This window comes from Mus pahari, chromosome 5 (genome assembly GCF_900095145.1).
Source record: "Mus pahari chromosome 5, PAHARI_EIJ_v1.1, whole genome shotgun sequence".
NCBI classification, from domain to species: Eukaryota; Metazoa; Chordata; class Mammalia; order Rodentia; family Muridae; genus Mus; species Mus pahari.
The window spans coordinates 151,232,239-151,246,799 of NC_034594.1; the positions used below are offsets into that span (position 1 = coordinate 151,232,239).

A 14,561-nucleotide genomic window follows, 5' to 3' on the forward strand; every position below is an offset into this window, starting at 1 on the left:
AGAGGACTGCCTGGTCTGGCCGAGAGAGAGAGAGAGAGAGAGAGAGAGAGAGAGAGAGAGAGAGAGAGAGAGAGAGATTATTAAGAAGAGTTATTTAAATGCACCTTGAAGAAGGAAAATTGCTGTTTTAAGAACAAGGAGACCCACTGCTTAGTAGCTCTGACTTTCTGATTAGCAGGGTGCCAATTAGGGCAGTAATTAATTTCATGGAGCTTCAGTGATATTCCATTCCCCATGAGTTGCTCTACATTTCCCAGGGTGGCCGCGGACCACTGGCTCCACTAACCCATCTGCCTCGGTCTCCGGAGTAGCTGGGCCTACGGGTGTGTGGTAACTGGTCTAGCTTCTATCCTCACCTTTGCAGACTGAAAGAGTCCTGGAGACCCAGGACTTCCTCCACTGGAGGTGTGTGTGCACGTGCGGGACTCAGCTGGGGTCATCACACTCTGCCACCCTGTTGTGTTGACCCTGGGCATCTGTCTCCCTGCCCCCTCCCACCGCTGTAGCTCGGCACGATTCTGCTCTGATGTTAGAAAATCCACTTGGGGAAAACATTTGAAGACTGAAACTACAGAAGAAACGGAATAGAGATTCTCGTCTTCCATAAAGCTTGGTTCAAACCTAAGTTAGCTCTACCCTCCGTCAGGGTTGGAGCTTTGTTAGCTCTACCCTCCGTCAGGGTTGGAGCTCTGAGACAGTCAAATGCTTTGAGGTCGGCTGAAAATAAAATGCCCGTCTCAGTAAAAGTCAAATAAAACCATGTGTCCTAAGATGGAGGGAAATCTTTTCTTGTCCTCTCATGAGCTAGGCGGAGTTCTCGGATGTCATGGATACGGCTGGAAAGTGTACAGAGCACGTGGCAGATGTGAGTACATTCCTCTTTCCTTCCGGTCACAACCCCTGAGCCTGACAAGCTAAGAGTAGAGGAATGGAAGACCGAGTCATTTCTCCTCTGCTCCTCTCTTCACAGCTCCACGTCCCAATGCACTTCCCCTAAACTTTGACTCAGGCCCTCTTCATCAGTGTCCTAACACAGCAACCTCACCCTGCGGCCTGTGTACGCCCCGAGCCCATGGGTACAAAACCCGTTCACTCCTCTCCACTGCTGGCGCCTGCAGAGCCCTGCTCCCAAAACACCACCAGTGGCTCCTTCTAGCGACCTAGCCACACCTGGGAACCAGGAATGTATGCAGCTCCCAGGAGAGACGTTTCCTCTCAGCTGAGGCACACCACCTTACTCCAGAGCGCCATTTCCTTAGGGAGAATTTCAAGCCGAGGCCCTTTATGTCGCCTCTTAGGGTGAGTCCTGGCTCTGAGCCCAGAAGGGCCGTGTACTGAAGAGTGTGATTTCAAGTTATTGACAGTTGGTGATTTCCCTTTGTATGCGTGTGACACGGACGGTTCAGGTTTGCTGAACGAATCCCCCAGAGGTTGGGGGAAAGCGGTTTCTTAGGCAATACGCTGATTTTGAAACAGATTGTCGTGCCAACCTCTGTGGCTTCTCATTCCAGGATTAGATGTTTGACAAACTGTCAGGAGGACTGGCTGTCTCTTACACAATGCCAGACATTTCTGTGGCAAGGCTTGAGCCTTGTTGTAACATCGCTTGTGGATCCCCATTGTTACTTGTCTTCTCATTTCCATAATGTGCTCTGTCTCATCAAGAGGCTGAGGTGGGGTGCCTTGCAAGTGGAAACCAGATGCGATACTCTGTACTCACTCATAGGAACGAATCTACACCCCCCTCCCCACCAAGCAGCAAAGGACTTCATACCAACCTCCCTCCACATTACTGGCAACCATCTCCTGGCAAACAAGGTGAGACTTCTCATGTAAACCACTCCAGGGAATCCAGAGGGAGGAAGAATTTTAGCTACAAGTCTCCTCCTAAGGGAATGCAGTCATATATCTGCTCAGATTTAGCCTTGCCACCTGTGGCATCTACTAAAGCCTCTCATCTTTTGAGGTACTGAGCTCTGAGCTGAAGGGTCTAGAGTACAGGATGGGGGCTTTCTTTCAAATGCTCCAAATGACTATTGGAAGGTGGGGACAGACAGACAGACAGACAGACAGACAGACATGGGAATGAAGTTGCTTGGGAATTAGTTCAGCTTCTTAAGACAGGATGCGTATCTAGTGATGCTACTCTGCCTAGTATCATTCTGGGCCGCTTTGTATAAAAACTAGCTCTGTGCCCATTCCAGCTAGTTTCCTTCCTCATGGGTGGCATGCTGGCCAGCACCAGCATCACGTCACTGTTTCTCCCCGCTGAGATGCTCTCCTACATGGTTTGCCTAAAGTCCCACTCACCTCCCCAGATACAGTACAGCCATCACCTCCTTTAAAAAGCCTTAATCCCTGTCTTTGTCTTTCTCCCTCTCCTCTCTCCCCCCTCCCCATATATATGTATATGTATGTTCACCAAAGTTTGTATTGCATTATTCTGTTTTGCATGATTAAAATGAACTATCAGATGCAAAATACCATATGAAGCAAAGACAGGCTTGTGAGTTATGGAGGTTAAAGTCCAAGTTTAAAGGGCCTCTGGTGAGGGCACCAGAGGGCAGAGGTCGGAGTGGGTGTCAGAATAAGCGTTCATATTTCAAGCCTGGAAGCAGAGAGAGGCACAGATGAGGTCCTCTTAAAGGCATTTAGGTTAACACTTGTATTATGTTAATTGGGTTTCCAAAACTGCAGGAGAATCCCACCAATGCTGAGGGTCCCTGACCCCAGTTGGTTCTGATTGTTAAATAATGGCTGCCCCATGGCTGGGCAGGGAGATAAAGGTGGGACTTTGGGATTAGCTGGCAAGGGGACTGGAGAGAAGGAGGAGGATTAGAATCAACACGCTGGGAAAGGAGTAAGGTCCAGGATTGAGAGCTGCAGAAGAGAGGTATTATCAATCATCCAAGAGCCAGGGAAGAGCGGCCCCAGAACCCCCCCTGCCACCACTGGGTCTAGGGCAGCAAAGATGGAATATAGACTTTAGTAAGTAATCACTCAGGAATATTGAAGGGGAAAATGTGCTAGCCTCTTGGAGGAGGTTTGGGAGTGGCCCCACCACTGAACTGCTTAGGGCATATTAAAATATAAAGCTGCGTGTGTGTTTTTCATTCAGGAGTCCGGGACACTGGGGTGGGTACTGAGGGATATGCACTGCTGCTGCTCGGTGATAATCACCCACAGTCACAGTGGGTCTCACCTCTTAAGCGTCAGCCATACTCCTCACTAGAGGCACCCTGGGATTCTGACATATGGACCTTTGAGAACTACTCATCAGAACCACAGCACCTAACGATTGGCATAATGACCATCCCACTGTGTGGGAGGTGTGAATGCTAGACTGTGCCTTGTCATGTCTGCCTCTATCATGAGGTGGATGAGGACTACTCAAACACGTGGCAGAATCAGTTTCTATGTAAGTCTCATCCAGGTGAGACTGAAAGGCTTCAGGGTCCTCTATGGCCTGACTTCTGCTGTGTAGGACCTCCGAGAACAAGACTCCAGGGCAGAACAGCGACTTCGAGTCTATGAATGTCAACCCAGAGCCAACTGTTTTCCCTGTACCTTCCATCACGCTGAAAGGTGGAGTTTCAAATTCCTCCTTAATTCCGTTCCATTTCTCATAGCAAATTTAATTTCTCTACAGGCCGACTTATTAAAGCCATGCCCAGACTGAGTGGCTATGAGATTCTACATAGGATCAGCCCCGTGCCCCCTCCTTGCTTATTTCATATTCTAAATTTCTATGACTACAGCCCAAGATCACAGTTGCCTCTGGAGAGTTAGAACATACTCGTACACTTTATTAAATTTTGCTATTTACCAAAGCAATAGGGTCCTTTCCTGGGTTCAGCTGCCAAGTTTTATGCAGATTTATGTCCTTCAACTTCTTGCCCCAAATAGAAGACTTTCTATATACTCTTGTTGAAGTTCATCTTCTGGAATTCAATAGCCATTCAAATTGCCCAGGATCTACTGAGCTTTTGATTCTACCGTCTCTCCTCGGCTTCCCTTCCATCTCTACACATGCTTGGAAAGTCTCTTTGAAGTACTGAATCAAAGGTGCAGGAGACAGAGCCCCCCAGAGTGACATTTGATCATTGAGTAAGATGCCTGGATCTGCTAGTATCCAAATGTCCTGACTACTTCTTTTCAAACCCTCTAATGAAATCTAGATGCAAACTTTACATCTTGTAGTAAATCCATACAGCAGCCTTCTTTTCTATTTCTTATTAACCAACTATAAGTTCATTGCTCAGACTCTTAGCAAACTCCCTGAGCTACTGATTTCTGTAATTCACTATTAAGAGGAGAACCGCTCACCTACCTATCTTCCCTGTACAGCGCCATTCTCTAACATTACTGATTGGATCACTTACTTGCAGATTTCATTCCTGCCTGGGGGTGTGGTCAACCCAAAGTGTCTGATGAGCCTCTGTGATTGTTTCATAGTCTAAAGTCTCTTTCTTACCTGCAGTTTCCCATCACCCTTGTGTCCACGTAGAATCCTCAATGGACAGTGCCTTCTGCCTGTTGCAGCTTCTGCCTATCGGAATCCTGTCCCTGATTTGGGAGTCCTTTTTTACACAGTAAGGTGCTGTCAGGGAATCCTAGATGATGCCATCACATGCTGTCTCTCTCTCTGTGTTCTGAACTTTGACATATTTGCATTCCTTATCATTTATGCCAAGAAAGTGTATAATGGAGAAACCCACCACTACTGTTTCCTGGCTGGTTTGTAGGTCTGAGGGTCAGCAGTGTTAAATTATAAGGATCCACACATTCCTTTCCAGAGACTAAAGAGGTTATAGGAGGAAGGGGGTCTATGAGTTTTACCTTTTGTACACAGAGGAAAAAAACCATCTACAACTTACCTCCCTACTATTAGTATACTAATAGTACAATTACTATGAGTAAGGTATCCGATCAGTGGTATTACTGGGCCATACCATTAACTGGTGATACGGTTTTTGTGAAGTATCAGTGCTGACCTTATGCAGTCTTCCTGGGTGGCTCCCCACCACTGGGCCACTCCCCACACTACTTTCAGACCTTGCCCTGGGTCCACCGACTCTGAGCTTCCGGCAAAGCACCAGCCAACAGTGCAGCTCGGCCTGCAGGTGAAAGGATACTCCAGTGCGCCTTCAGCTCTTCGATTTTCTTCAGCGACTCTTGAACCTCCTTCCATATTTGCTCGTCACCCGTTAGCATGTCAGCATCCTGCTCGGGCCAAATGGGGAGACGGGTGAAGAAGACAAATGGCCCAATTAAAACACGGGCAAAGGATCTGAACAGACATCTCTCCAAGAAAGACAAACAGATGGCCTACAAGCACATGAAAACGCACTCAGCATCATTAATCATTAGGGAAATTCAATTCAAAGCCACAGTGAGATGCCACCTCCTGCCCAGCAGCACAGCTCTGACTTGCTACTGAGAAGCAAGGAACAGGAGGTGTCATCAGGGATGCTGAGGGGCTGGAGGCTGGTGCTCCACAGGTGGAAAAGTACGGCGAGTGGCATGGCTTTGAAAAATGGGCTTCTCGGCTCCTCAAATAGTTGACCTATTTGTACTTCTTACCATGATGCCAAGAAAATGTGTGATGAAGCACCCACATTGCTGATGGCTGATGGCTTGTTTGCTATAAAGCTTCTAACAAACACAGAAACACCACATTACCAATAGCACTATCATCTCAGTTCTACTCCTAAGCTGGCAACCACGAGAAATGAGAACATGTTCAATAAAAATATGTGCACAAATATCCATAATAGCTAAAAAGATGTAACTGAAATATCCATTGCCTGATGATGGGCAGATAAAGACAGCATGACAGAATATTACTCATAATAAAATTAACGAAGTATTAGTGTATACTATATCATGGATGAACCTGAAAAACATTATTCTGAGTGAAAGGAGTCAGTCATTTTGGGTTGGTGACATGGCTCAGTGGGTAAATGTTGATGTTGCCACACTTGATGGCCTTGGGACCCATATGGGAGAAGGGGAGAAATGACCCTTAAGTTGCCCTCTAATCTCTACATGTCTTCCATAACATGCATTCTCATATTCATTCTCTCCCCCCCCTAATAAAATAAATAAAAATATAATAAAAGACTCCTAAAAGACATGATTCCATTCATATGAAATACCCAAACTGGGAAATCCATAGAGACAGAAGGTAAACTGGTGGTTGCCTGGGGCAAGGGCAATTGAGGGAACTGGGGAGTGACTGCTAATGGTTGGGATTCCCTCAGGGATAGTAAGAATGCTCTAAAACTGACCATGATACTGGCTGTACAATTCTACCAAGAGACTAAAACCCACTGATCTATATGTTGTAAACCCAGTGAACAGAACAATATGTGAGTTATATGTCAATAAGCCTGTTTTTAGGGAAGGGTAAGAGAGAGAGAGACTTTTAAAATAACGCTATTATTGGTTGGGGGGGGGATGGATGGCCCAGTGGTTAAGAACACTTGCTGTTCTTCTAAAGGACTTTAGCTTGGTTTCCAGCACCTATTTGGATGGCTCACAACCACTGTAACTCCAACTCTGGGTGACACAGTGCCCTCTTCTAGACCCCAAGGACACCGGGACTCACAGATGTACACAACTTCACACGGTCACATAACACACATAATTTAAAGTAAAACAAAACAAAACAAAACAGAAAACCCTTTCTTCCAAGAGCTTCTTCTATTTGTTAGGAAATTGTACAGTAACCCAAGCATGGATTATCAGCACAGCTAAGATCAAGAAAGGCAAGTCTGCTACACTCATGTGGACCAATCCAGACATTCACAAAAAAATTAGGGAGAAGCAAATAACTTAACATTAATATTTTCACATTTTAATGATTTTTTTAATATTAAAAAATGAAGGAAAAATCCATTAAGATGATGGACTATCATTTATTAAATGTGTGCTCTTAGTGCATGACAATCTACCTCAACTGCACATGGGATCTTGTTCTCCTGGTCTTCACTGCCTTCAGGGTTTTTTTCCTGACCCTAACACCCACATCACGTGTATCTTCCTACTAGCAACACAGAACTTAGTCCCACAGTAGTTCTCACAGGGATTGGTCTGTCCCTGGGGAGGCACATTGAGAGTCTCCAGGAAGATGCTGGCTCTTCACCTTGACTCTCTATCCTTGTTTCCAGCTTGTCAATGTGCCCCCAGCACACAGCCAAGTGCTGTGTAAGCAGGTAGGTATGTGGCACTGTGCTGTGTGACCAATACTGTCCCAATTCATCTTCACACAGCTCTTACATAGGCAAGGTCATCCCTGATGTACTCATGGGTGGGTGTGGACACAGTCTACACCTTGGACCTGATAGTGAAGTCCTCCTGGTCTTTAAGATACTGGAAACAATTATAAAAGCAACAGGAAGAATGTCCAGTGTCACTGCCCACTGTCCTGCATGCCCAGTATGGCATGGAGAAAGTTTTGAGTCTGAAACTAGACTCAGAAAACAAACAAACAAACAAAAGCAAAACAAAACCAAAACAACGAAACACCATCAAACATTAAACCACACAAAATCACAGAAGCAAAGCTTAAGCCATCTGATCCCCAAAGGCTGTGTTTGCATTCTGTGCTCCCCACAAATCCCGTTGAGGCCTCTCTGGCATGCTTAACAAGTTATTATTTCCTCACATCATCCAACAGAGTGGGCACCGGTCACTTGTGACTATTCCAATTTAAGTTGTTTAAAACTACATGCAGCAAAATGCCCAGCTCCTCAGCTGTACTCGCCACCTTTTAAGAGCCTGTAGACAACTAGACAGCACAATGGACAGTGCTACACCCACAGGATGTCTTGCAGGACAGTGCTACTGCAAAAAAGCCAATCAGAGGATAGCACACCTCGGACACCACTCGATCCATCATTCAGCAGCCACACTGCTCTGCCTGGTGTTCAGAAGGAGCTATGCAGGATGCTGAGTCATGGCAAGATAGTCAAGGTGAAGGACCTGCATCTTCCTAGAGACTCTCAATGTGCCTCCCTAGGGTCAGACCAATCCCTGTGAGAACCACTGTGGGAGTAAGTTCTTTGTTGCCAGTAAGAAGATACACATGATGTGAGTGTTAGAGTCAGGGAAAAAACCCTGAAGGCAGTGAAGACCAGGAGAACAAGATCCCATGTGCAGCAGCGGTAGGTGCTGTGCACATGGAAATAAACACCATGTGTCTGTGAACCAGGGCTTTATCTGTTCTCTGTCTGTGCTATGTGCACGAGCAACAGAAAGTGGCTTTGAAAAAGATTCCACATGGGGCTGGAGAGATGGCTCATTGTTTAAGAGCACTGACTGCTCTTCCAGAGGTCCTGAGTTCAATTCCCAGCAACCAAATGGTGGCTCACAACCATATGATGCCCTCTTCTGGTGTCTCTGAAGACAGCCACAGCATACTCATATACACAAAATACATGAACAATTATTTAAAAGAAAATAAGAAAAAGACTCCGTACATACACAGGCAAACCCAGCTCTTCCTGTACACAGAAAGGACAAAGGGAGCGAATCTCTGTGGAGAAGTGCTTGTCAGTCTCTCAGCATTCCTGCTCTACGTTCATGTTCATAAAGTCTTGGTTTGCCGGGCAGTGATGACGCACACCTTTAATCCGAGCACATGGGAGGCAGAGGCAGGCCGATTTCTGAGTTCAAGGCCAGCCTGGTCTACAGAGTGAGTTCCAGAACGGTCAGGGCTACACAGAGAACCCCCCCCCCCAAAGTCTCAGTTTGACCATCTCCATTCACCCCTGATTAAATGTGCCCATTTTATATTTGTTAAATGGCAGTTCAAGTCCTAGGCTCTAAGGCAGTGGTTCTCAACCTTCCTAATGCTGTGACCCTTTTAACATGTTCCTCATGGTAAAGGCTGTGGTGGCCCCCAACCATAAAAATATTTTCATTGCTACTTCATAACTGTAATTTTGATAATTTTATGAATCATAAGGTAAATATTTTTGGAGCTAGAGGTTTGTCAAAGGAGTTATGACCCACAGGTTAAGAACTACTGCTCTAAAGAAAACATCTTGCTTGTCAATCCCTCTAGTGGACAGAATGGTAGATCTCAATGGGGATCCATGTCCTGACTGCCCAGAACTGTGGTACTAGATTACCTGGCAGAGGGCACTGAGCTTTAGATGGGATTGAGTTCTTTACAGATGATTATAAAACCACAAACTATTCCAGATTATCCAATATAATTATGGTAACTTTTAAAGGTCGGAGAGAAAGGCTTAAGAGTAAGTCAGTGTGTGTGTGTGTGTGTGTGTGTGTGTGTGTGTGTGTGTGTNTGTGTGTGTGTGTGTGTGTGTGTGTGTGTGTGTGTGTGTGTGTAGGGTCAATTTGAAGAGACAGGATGGGAAGTAGCTTCTCACTTCTGCACATCCCAGTCCAATGGGAGCAGATGCTGGCTTTAAAGATGGCGAACTGAATGAGTCAAGGAATATAAACAGCCCCAGAGACTGGAAAAGCAAGCAAGCAGACTCTCGCCTGCAGCCAACGGGAAGAAAGGCAGCCCTGTGGATGGATGTGCAGAGAGATGGGATCAGGCTTCTGACCTAGAGAAGTATAAAATAAAAGTCTGTATTGTACTGTTCTAAGCCTCGTGGTTTGTGACGAGTGGAACCCAGCACACACATCTTCTAGACCTTCGGCTACTTGAGCTCTGCACACGGTCCTCCTTGATCCTGAAATTAATTAATTTGATCAATCATTAACTCTATTAACATGTAATGAGTGCCTACTAGGAAAGCTGTAATCACTGGGGTGGAGCAGAAAAACAAGTCAGCCAATCATGTTTATCCAGAAGAGATGAGAATGACAGACTGAGGGAAGAAGGCTGGGGTGGGGATGGGGTTTAAAGGATGTGTCCAGAGAAGGCTTCGATAGAGGGCTGCAAGAGGTGAAGGAGCAGAAGATAGGGGTCATAGAGAGAAGGACAGCAAGTTGTAACATGCTGAGGCAGGGGCAGGCCTAAGAGTGCACAGGGCAATGTGGCACTGAGCTTGTGGGCTGTAGTTTATGTGGATGTGTGTAAGCCATAGTTTAGTGTAAGTTTACTAAGGCCAAACACGGGTCTTCATTTTCCTAAATCTAAACTCTCCTTTCCTGTTCTCTCCCAAACACCCAGCACAGTGCTTCGAGTGGTACAGAGCTCAGCTGGATGACCTTAAAGTGGATCTAGAAGAGGAAATGTGTGCTTGGAAATTTCTAGATGTCGATGCCCCCAGCACACTTGTGGGATGTCCATGCCCAGACAGTCCCGAGCCTGAGGAACAGACACAGTTTCTATCCCTGACTGCCAAGGCGGGGTTCGCGGCTGCTGGTCTGTCTTTGCCTGTCTCCTGGGTTTGATTGAAGGGTGAAACTTCTCTGTGAGTAGAAAATCTAAAGGATCTTCAACCATGATTCACTACTAGCATCTGAAAAACAGTAAACAAACAAACAAACAAAACAAAACTAACATGGACTCCAGACAAATCCAGTATGTGTGCACAGGGTGTGTGAGGCCATGGCCCCAAACAAAGCCATTTCCTATGGGAATTACAACTAACTGTGACACCAGGAGCACAGCCTGCTAGCTGTCCTTGCTGGCTGACACTAAGCCTTTATTTACTTAACCAAAGCACAGAGTCTCTGAAAGCTGCTCTCAAGCATTTGATAACAGTGATGAGGGGACTTAGTATCTAAGCAGGAGAAGGCCATGCTCACAGCTCAGGGCTGAATCTAACATCGCTGGAATGTTCCGCTGTGGTCAATGTCTCTGCTCTCTGAGTCCCTAACTCATTGCACTCCTATCTGTTCCTCACCTCTGTGCCCACAGTGGCGTCTGCCTCATCTCTCCTAGCACCAGGCCACGGGACAACACTCAGTTGTGTGTGTACATAACAGAACTTTGGAATATAAACAGAAAAGCCAGTTAGGGAAGCAGAGCTTAAGCCTTTTCTTCTTTTCAATGTACAAATACCAGAGAAAACTAATATGTTCATCTCCCAGATCCTGAAGTATGAAATCAAAAAGCATACATCTACGTTTCTATTTTTCCTTATCCAAACACATAAACAAAACTTTCAATCATTCTGGACAACTTATCTAGGAAAGAGGAAACCCTGTTTTGAATTTTAGCTTTACTAATTAATATAAAAGGGCTTGAACAAGTGTCTTCCCATTTGCCTGTAGAAGATTAGAAAATTCTCATTTCATGCTTATATAGATTTAAAGTATCGAATGTATTACTATGGGCTAGAGACACAGCTCAACGGTAAAGAGTTTGCTTAGCTTGTGCATGGCCCTAGATTTCATATCCAGCACTGCAAAAGTAAACAGAACAAAACAAGTTTTCTATAAATGATAAAAGATAATTCAGAACCCAAGCTGTAGGACTCCTGAGAGTCTCAATGAGAGGTTGTCTATATTGAGTCAGTTTATGGGCATGTATATGGGGGGAGGGGCCACTCTGACTACTTTGATTGGTATAGGAAGATTCATCCCTACATATTGGTCACTTACTTACAGAAGCCCGGATAAAGGATGGAAAAAGGGAGGGTATTTTTTAATTTTTTAAAAAATTGTCTTTGTTGGCTTGGCCTTCACTAGTAGTGAGGTCATCTACTCTGTTGCTGCTGCTGCTATTACTTATTCGTCCACTGATACTCGTACCAGCTTCTTGGGTTTCCAGAGTCTACAGAAGACCTGAGGGGTTCAGAAATCTTATAGGCCTTGTATGCTGAGCAACTTTCAGGTTCTTCTCTCTTGTTTCTGAGAATCATTGCTAGATGTCTCCAGCCATATAACATAAGCTAATTTAATCAACTATCTTTAAATATAAATAGGGATTCTATCAGGTTCTGGTCTATAGTAATACTATTAGATCAGACTGGTCCGGGCACCCTCTAGGGCTAACCCATGAAATGTCCCCAGAAGCCTTTTTTCATTACCCTTAACATCCTGACCTGGTAACCAGCTCCCGCTGGACCATTCTGGAGACTGAGATGGCACAGAGCCAGCTGAGTCCTGCCCCTGGTAACCACTTTCCCACAGAGCTTGGGAAACCTCAATATCCAGTCTTGAAGCTACCAGTAAAAATGTGGAAATAGCTAAGTGGGGCTGACCTGAGAACTGCCATCAGGTAAACCTGAGCATCCTTACTTCCTCCCTTCCCTCTTGACCACCCAAGTTCTTCATACTCCATCAAATCCATCAGATATCCTATGAGCCTGTACTGGCTGGTTTTGTATGTCAATTTGACACAAGCTAGAGTTATTATAGGGAAAGGGGCCTCCCTTGAGAAAAATGCCTCCATGAGATCCAGGTGTAAGGCATTTTCTCAATTAGTGATCAAGGGAGGAGGGCCCATTGTGGGTGGTGCCATCCCTGGGCAGGTAGTCATGGGTTCTATAAGAAAGCAAGCTGACCAAGCCAGAGGAAGCAAGCCAATAAGTAATATCCCTCCATGGCCTCTGCATCAGCTCCTGCTTCCTGGCCTGCTTGAGTTCCTGTTCTGAGTTCCTTTGGTGATGAACATCAATGTGGAAGTGTAAGCTGAATAAACCCTATCCTCTTCAACTTGCTTCTTAGTCACGTTTTGTGCAAGAATATAAACCCTGATTAAGACAGTGCCCTGTATCACCTATGTACCCTATATTACTTATGTGCCCTGTATCACCTATGTGCTCTGCATCACCTATGTACCCTGTATCATCACCTATGTGCCCTGAATCACATTTGTGCCCTGCATCACTTATGTGCCCTGCATCACCTCTGTGCCCTGTATCAACCTTGTGCCCTATATCACCTCTGTGCCCTGTATCACCTATGTGTCCTGTATCACCTCTGTGCCCTGTATCACCTCTGTGCCCTGTATTACCTATGTGCCCTGCATCACCTCTGTGCCCTGTATCACCTCTGTGCCCTGTATTACCTATGTGCCCTGCATCACCCTTGTGCCCTATATCACCTCTGTGCCCTGTATCACCTATGTGCCCTGCATCACCTATGTGCCTTGCATCACCTATGTGTCCTGCACACCTGGCCTGTCTTTCAATTTGGTGCCTACTTTTCCAAACAGAACCTCCTACCTGCAGACCTACAGGAGTGGGACAACAGTACTGATCATCCCTCTGCCTCTACCCCTCACTGTGTTGGTGTCTTCCCATTGTCCCTTTAGTTCCTGGCCCTTCTTGCACTCCACTAGGGTGTTAATGACTGCCCTGTGGATCATCCTGACCACTGAGCCCTGGAAGCCACTCATCACAGTTCCTATAGCAACATGTTGTCAGTTAACTAAGTGTGGGCACAATGGATGAACAAGGAGAGCGATGGTAACTTTTATGACCCATGGCTAAGAGTATTAGAAGAACAAAATCAATGACTTAATTTAACAAAATTGAGAGTAACAACCAAGGAAACAATGTTGAGGGTTTTTTCTTCTACAATACTTTTGCCTTGACTCATTTCTGATATCATACCACTATAACAATGTTGGAGAAGGATATGTTCCCACTGTCGTGTAGTATTTGCCAAACACCCAGATACTGGCCACAATTTAAAGCACAAAATCCTGCACTGGTTCAGGATCCATATTCTCAAACAACAGCAGCAAGGACTAGCTGGGAAGTGGGGTCAGTGAACTTCCCTGGCTTCTACTTAAACATCATCTGAAGTCACTTCAAGTTCTCTTGCCCAAAGCTCCCCAGTCCCTTCTCCCAGGATGGATTAAGGTCATACACACCCTGCTACAAAGATGGTAAACTGATACCCCAGAGTTGGTTTCTTGAATGTAAAAACAGATGGTTCTACAAAAATATTACAACCACACACACACAAAAAAAAGATGCCAGTCAACACAGCTGGATTCAACTAGCCAGATGCTTCCTCTGGTTTCAAAGTAGACACTGTGCCTTTCAGGGGCCAGTAGTCACCAGGAATGAGAGAGCCAAGTTTCCTCAGAAGGGTAGGGTCCTGGCACAGGTGGCTGGACACATCCTTGGGGAAGTGGCTGCTGGCAACATCTGATGAAGCATTAGAGGTACCAATCTGGGTCTACCTTGCAACAGGAAGCCACAGACAATTGTACTTGCTAGGTTTGCAAGAGCTTGATGTTGGAACTCTTGTGCTAGCTTAATTTCAGATGGTTCTTATTAAAAAGGAGAAAGAGAAGGGCGATCTGCCTTCCTGTGTTTCCTGTTATCCAATTCCCCACATAAACTCTAATTAGATTGATCAGAGAGAAGGAGGATAGGATCGGAACGAAATTAACGTACACTTACAAACTTCCCTAGTAACGCAACAATTCCAGTGTGTTACAAGGAAGAAGGGGTATTCTGTTACTTTATATTAAAAAAAAAAGTAGCATACGGTTCAAATATTGTGCCCGTCCTCTGAAGAGAAGCAGAGAGCCCTGAAATAAGACCCAGGATGGGAACAGTCTAATCTTCAGTGTCCTTGACTGCAGTACTTTGGTTCATGGATAACATACTGGGACTAATAGATTAACTCACAGGCTCATTCAAGAACCTTTATGATTAACAGGAAACATC

The 14,561-nt window shown here is 45.4% G+C and overlaps 1 protein-coding gene across 2 annotated transcripts in view; it reads right to left on the reverse strand.

Moving 5' to 3' along the window:
* Positions 1–14,561, reverse strand: part of Smyd3 (SET and MYND domain containing 3) — a 564,386-nt gene that overhangs the window by 87,461 nt on the left and 462,364 nt on the right. For both annotated transcript variants that reach the window (XM_021197509.2, XM_021197510.2), the window contains one exon: positions 5,136–5,223. In XM_021197509.2, the coding sequence (XP_021053168.1) occupies positions 5,136–5,223 (88 nt within the window). The remainder of the gene's footprint in view (positions 1–5,135; positions 5,224–14,561) is intronic.